The sequence below is a fragment of the Limulus polyphemus genome, unplaced genomic scaffold, assembly GCF_000517525.1.
Source record: "Limulus polyphemus unplaced genomic scaffold, Limulus_polyphemus-2.1.2 Scaffold8766, whole genome shotgun sequence".
NCBI lineage: Eukaryota > Metazoa > Arthropoda > Merostomata > Xiphosura > Limulidae > Limulus > Limulus polyphemus.
Genome location: NW_013674376.1, coordinates 18,728 through 25,282, shown reverse-complemented (window position 1 = coordinate 25,282; position 6,555 = coordinate 18,728). Strand labels below are relative to the sequence as shown.

The 6,555-nt window shown below is 33.6% G+C and overlaps 2 protein-coding genes across 4 annotated transcripts in view; both read left to right on the top strand.

Annotated features, from left to right (window-relative positions):
- The window catches only part of LOC111083254 (unconventional myosin-XV-like), a 1,394-nt gene extending 1,051 nt beyond the window's left edge, over positions 1-343 (top strand). For 2 of the 3 annotated variants that reach the window (XM_022379633.1, XM_022379631.1), the window contains one exon: positions 41-343. In XM_022379633.1, coding sequence (XP_022235341.1) covers positions 41-185 — 145 coding nt within the window. In that variant the 3' untranslated portion in view covers positions 186-343. Of the gene's footprint in view, positions 1-32 lie in introns of all 3 variants that reach the window. The other variant, XM_022379632.1, reaches the window with a different exon arrangement.
- Positions 1-6,555, top strand: part of LOC106475538 (GTP-binding protein 1-like) — a 15,941-nt gene that overhangs the window by 1,475 nt on the left and 7,911 nt on the right. The window contains exons 2-3 of the mRNA XM_013936216.2: positions 1,280-1,532; positions 5,723-5,818. Coding sequence (XP_013791670.1) covers positions 1,280-1,532; positions 5,723-5,818 — 349 coding nt within the window. The remainder of the gene's footprint in view (positions 1-1,279; positions 1,533-5,722; positions 5,819-6,555) is intronic.

The window sequence follows — 6,555 nt, the reverse complement described above, 5'->3', positions numbered from 1 at the left end:
TCCATACTCAGAGCTGTATTGGAACTGGTTACATGTCTGATCCATACTCAGAGCTGTATGGAACTGGTTACATGTCTGATCCATACTCAGAGCTGTATGGAACTGGTTACATGTTTGGTCCATACTCAGAGCTGTATGGAACTCTTTACATGTCTGATCCGTATGCAGAGCCATATGGATTTTAGGGGAAGATTGTATTTTTGCTTAATGGAATAGTAGACAATGTTTATTTTAATAATCTTTAACAGAGTAATTTTTCTTTTTATCGTTTTTAAAACAAGAAGTAATATTTGTATTCTATGTTGTAGACTTTTTACATGTCTAGCTAGATCTGAATAAATAACAAATTAGTAGCAATATCTGTTTTCAGATGAAACCTGTCCTCCATTGTATAGAATTGTCTGAGTTAAAAAAAATCAAGGTATGGTACTGGTCATACATCTTGCATAATAAATCTCCTAATTATTGAACATTGCTGTAGATGTAAGGAAATTATAGTTTATAGAACTTACTATATCTGGCAAATAAAGTTTGTACAGAAAAATTTATAGAACCAAAAATATCACTGTATATTTTGAAGAAAAATTATAGTTAATTGTATGGTGTTAAACATGACAATTTTGACTGTTTGGAAATTATCTAAAGTTACTTTAACATATTGCTTCACTGTAACTTTTTTCTTGATAGCATTTTTTATCTGAATGTTGACTTGCATGATGGATGAAACCTTAAGGGTATTAGCAAGAAGATTAATTGATACTTCTATAATTTCCAGGCTTGTACTGATTTTATAATTTCTCTATGAGAGTACAGTTTCTAAGCATTTAAAACTTCTATAATCTCTAAGCAAACAAACAATGTTCGAGTTAAGTGTTCTTTTATTTCCTGTCTTAAAATTGTGAATGTTGTTACAAGAAGGTAGGTGATATATTCAAGATTGGCAAAACAACAATATAAGTTTTTGATGATTTAGGATACGTTTTTTTTTAACAGACGAAAGTGAATCATAATTTCTTCTGGTTATTTGCTTCAATATGTTAAAATCAAACAAACAAATATTATTTTGCAAGAGTAAAATAAACATAACTACAAAAGTTTTAAGAAGATTTATATTTATTATTTCTACTTTTATAATAAAGTTAATGTAAGTGCAGAGAAAAAAGTTTATCATTTCTTGTAGCTTTATGCAATGGAGATTAATTGAATGTGAGATCTATAAGTGTAATTTTCACATTCTTATGGAGTAAATTTGTTAATCAGATGAAATTTACATTTCTAGAGTGGCAGTTGTTGGCAACGTAGATGCTGGGAAGAGTACTTTACTTGGCGTTCTTACTCATGGAGAGCTGGACAATGGAAGAGGATTTGCTCGTCAAAAACTCTTTCGGCACAAGCATGAAATGGAATCTGGAAGGACTTCCAGTGTGGGTAATGACATCTTGGGATTCGACAGCTGTGGGAATGTTGTCAATAAACCTGACTCACGAGGTGCACAAATAGACTGGGTGAAAATTTGTGAGGAATCGTCAAAGGTACAGAAACTAATTTTCAAGGAATAGTTAATTTTTTATGAAGTAAATAATCTTATAAAGTAAAATTAATGCAACTGTTTGTAAAAGCTATTTACAAACTAGATTGGCAACAACAATGTTTCTCTCTTTCATTTACAAGTACTCTTTCTCTGTTCATGCTCTTGATAAAGGCAGCTCCCCAGTTGAAAGTTCCAGGATTTCATTTTGTTTTAATGAAATTGATTTATTAACCTGGCCCGGCATGGCCAGGTGGTTACGGCACTCGATTCGCAATCTGAGGGCCGCGGGTTCGAATCCCCCTTACACCAAACATGCTCGCCCTTTCAGCCGTGGGGGTGTTATAATGTGACGGTCAATCCCACTATTTGTTGGTAAAAGAGTAGCCCAAGAGTTGGCAGTGGGTGGTGATGACTAGCTGCCTTCCCTCTAGTCTTACACTGCTAAATTAGGGATGGCTAGCGCAGATAGACCTTATGTAGCTTTGCTCGAAATTCAAAAACAAAGAAATTTATTAACCTACACCTTTTTTATTTTGAAATTAAAAGTTTCGAAAAAGAAAAAAACAGAATGTAATTTATAGAATTAAAAAATTAGGTTGTTATAGAACTGTTCAAAAAATTTTCTTATAATTATCGGCCAATTCTTAAAACGTACTATTGTTAGTGTAAGCTATATTTTCAGTGCTTTAATTTAGATGTTTTCTAAAAGGCACATGATATTAAGATCTAGGAAAGTTCATGAAATTTAAGAATTTTAATGTGTCATGTAATATGTAGTAGAAACAAAGGTGCAATATAAGTTCGAGTAATCAGTGAAGACTCAATCATTTTAGCATCAGAAAAGTTATTCAATATTAGAAATGAGGAGTTTCTTGTCTTTTCTGTCATTCACTTACTCTATGAGTTAACACGTTTGTTTATCGATATAAGCTAAATAAGTTAAGTATATTGTTCCATTAGTCTTGGAATTTCTGTTGAAATATTGTATTTGAAGTTAGACCTACATTAGTTTTAAGTTTATGTTGAAGATTTATTTCTTAAATTAGCCTTGCAAGCAAATGTGGCTCTAGCAAATGTTTATTGTCTAATTAAATAAATGCATTATCATTACCTGGACTAGACTTGGTATTCTTTTTACCAAATAATCCAGAAGAACTCACCAATGATAGGACATCTTAGAACAACAATACCTGTATATAAGTCTCAGAAAACTTGGTGCTTTAGAATGCTGTTTTGTACCACCTACATAGCTTTAATTTACTCCTACTTTACAGTTTCCCTTGAAAAAATTACTCTTTGAAGGAATTGAACTTGTTAAAAGGCCTTTACACTAAAAAGTTTAAACCTTAACTATTTGCATGGGGTTCGCATGGGCTACTACAGCCAAATAATAATGGCTCCCAATCTATTAAGCCTTCAAATAGATTTTTCCGATATGGTACATTACCTCTTCTCACAAAAATAACTATTCTTGTTCACTGCTGCTCTCTATATGCAAAAAAAAGTTTTTGCATGCCACAAGCCATGAGCTCCCACGTAACTTACAATTGACTGATTCAAATGCGTCTCACATGCAAATCGTCACACAACAACCCTCTACCAATAAGAGTGCGACACGCTTTCCTGATTCATGTGACTCTCTCTATTCATTTCTACCAAACTATCACTTCTCGTTTGACAGTACTTGTACTGTAATGTTTAGTTTGTGCTCTCTTCAAGTGTTTTTTTTTTCCATTTCTTTGAATCAATTGTTCTCAACAAGTTTACTATTTATTATACAACAGTGATACTTGTAACTTGTTGAGTTATTCCACAGTGGAATTATTTTATATTTCTTTCTGCCAACACAGTTATGTTTGGTTATTCATTCTGAATTATGAGTTACCATTTTGGAGGTTATATGTTCTATCAGCACATTTACATGGGCTTCAGGTGATGATATTCCATGGGGAAATTATTGGCTTTACTTCATCGGGAGACTGATTGTCCATTGGGGCCTTGATTCGAGTTTGGGGGCCTGCACATTTTGAAATACAATCTGCTGACTTCAGAAAGATAAGATGTTATACTGTTTTGGTTTTTGAATACTTTTATTATTAATATTATTATCTGTAGGTATTTTGGTTCCATAACATAAGTTTTGTTACATTAGTTAATACTCGTAGTTTAGTTCAGGTTTGAAATTAAGCTTAGTTGTATCCTTTGTCATATACCATTTGCTGAGGCTTATCATGGGTCTTTGTTATTTTAGGATTACCTGTAATTCATCCTACTGGTATATCAATCATTAGTTTAACTGTATTGGTTTTCTTCCATACATCACGTCTCATCATATGTTAGTGTTACTACACACTTACTTAATTGTACAATATAATATCTATTTCATTTTCTTTATTATTTATCTTTTATACTTCTTCCTATTCACTTGGCTTGTGTGGAACCCTCGAAACAGGGTTTGCACAGACTTCTCCCAATATTGTACATACTTATTGTTAGGTTAGAGATTTTAATTTCTAGCTTAGTTATATACTTTTTCCTGCACAGTTCAATTAGGCTTAACAAATGTCTGTTATTTTCTGTTTACCTGTAGTTCTACTTATGGGTTAATTGAGAATTAGGTTCAGTATTGTTTTCTTCAACACATAACATCTAAGACATATGTTTATTTCACTAATCAATTTCTTAATGTTTACAATATATCGACTGTTTAATTTTCATTACAATTTATACTTCTTACCATTAATTTCACCAGTGACAGCCCCTAGGGTCCACTCTACCTGCTCTTAGTATTCCTCGTTTTACTTCTATTATGGCTGAACCCATTTCAGATGAACTAGATTTTGTCAGTTTTACTCCACCTGAACATGGATTGCCTTCCCAGGCCTCTACTGCAGAATCTGTTAGGCCTATCTCAGTTTTTCTAGACGTGTTTCACAGTATATTCCCCTTCTTACACTGACATTGCTTCATGATGATCATTTTTGTCTCTCTTGAGTGTGTGTACTTGCAAGCCTCATCCTACACAGGCTTTGATTCTTTTTGCCTTAGCTTACCATCAGGCAGATTTCTTCTTCATTATATGTCATTTGGATTTCTGTTGATCCTATCTATTTTATCCTCAACTTAGTTTTTCAGCTTCATATTACCCTATTAACACTCCTACAGGTAATGTTTATCATCCATCTTCATAGGTATTCCACTTATAATTCAGGATTTGTGTGAAATAACTCCTCCTTCTTCCCTCCATGTTGGGGTATTTGCCATCTTCAGTTTTTTTCCTCCACATGTGGCTTCTTTGCTTCTGGGATCCTCTAGGGTGGGACACTACTGTTTGTTTATCTTCCACTGCTAATAGGGACTTCTGGTTAGTTCTTTTTCTCCACCAGTCCATTTTTTGGCCTACTCCTGTACATTTAGTGTCACATGGGGTATCTGTGATGCAAATGGAGAAACCCATAGGTAAGCCAGGTAAAGGACAGGAAGGTGCCAGACATGTAAAATGAATAAAGATGACAATGTTTCAAAATGAAACAAAAGAGCAACCCAAAAAAATCTGAATATAGCATCACAGATACACAATGTGACACTAAATGTACAGGAGTAGGCCAAAAAATGGACTGGTGGAGAAAAAGAACTAACCAGAAGTCCCTATTAGCAGTGGAAGATAAACAAACAGTAGTGTCCCACCCTAGAGGATCCCAGAAGCAAAGAAGCCACATGTGGAGGAAAAAACTGAAGATGTTGTGTATGTTTGATGCTGAATGAAGTTTTGGATCGATTAATGTAGGTTGTAATTTATTTTGATTGATAGACATTCTTCTGACACCAAGCTTAGAAGATTTTCATTGCAACATATAAAAAATATTTTAATCAGTCAATATTAGTGTAGCATTTAGGTATATGTTAAGGCTTTGCAAGTCTGAGTTTTAAGGGTTACGTATTATTAGAATAATAGTGTATGTATGCAAAGTGTTATCTTGTAGCCAGTATGCTAGAATATGAATCCGAGCATCCTGATGGCCTGGGAATGTCAAGCAATAAACTGCATCCATTGAGGTGAGCAGTGGGAAACCACCTGAACAGTTATATTCCATAACAGACAATGGCTTCATAAGTAATTGTGTCCTTGATTTTGAGGGAGGTTTAGAAAAAAACGATAGTTCAAACAATACAAAGTCAAATCTCTTCCAGGTTATTACTTTTATTGATCTCGCTGGACATGAGCGATACCTGAAGACAACCATTTTTGGGATGACAGGTCATGCTCCTGACTTCACTATGCTCATGGTAAAGTATTGCTATTTAAACTTCTTTCAACATTTACTCTGAGTTAATAGTTGCAATAAAACTGTAATCTGTGTCTAGAACAGCCAAGTTTTATTTCTCTGTTGATTATAATATTTTTGAATTACATTACATGTACAGAAGAGATAACACAGAATCTCTGATTTGTAGCTTCATTTATTTGTGTTAAATTTAACATCACTAACAAGACCAGTTTCACAGATAATCCCTATCTCAAGCCTCATAATTCGTTAAACTGTAGCACTTACTGATGTCACTATACACATGTTATAAATGCTTAAATAATTAAGTTTGGAAAAGATCTGGATTTAACCTAAACGTTATTGTTCTGAAAATTCATAATATTTATATTACACCTAGACCACTATAGCACTATGTCTGTTACATTCCAATTGGCCGGAGGAGCCCTGCTATTAGGTGAAAGGTCTCGTCGGCACTGGTTATAGCAGATGTGGTGTGGTTGACATATTATAACATATTCTCCTTTGCTTTTACTCATGAGTTGTGTGTCATATGTGCTTAACTTGAGCTGAGTCTACTTTTTTATATGTAATCCCCATAAAGTTCATTTTGTGTATGCACCCTTGAAATATTGTACAGTGAGCTAAGCCTATTTCTTTGGTGTGTGTATAAAAGTCTTTTCTAGCTTTAACTTTGGAGCAGTAATTTTTATAAATATTGAATATTTATTTCATTGAGATTATATATGTATATATATA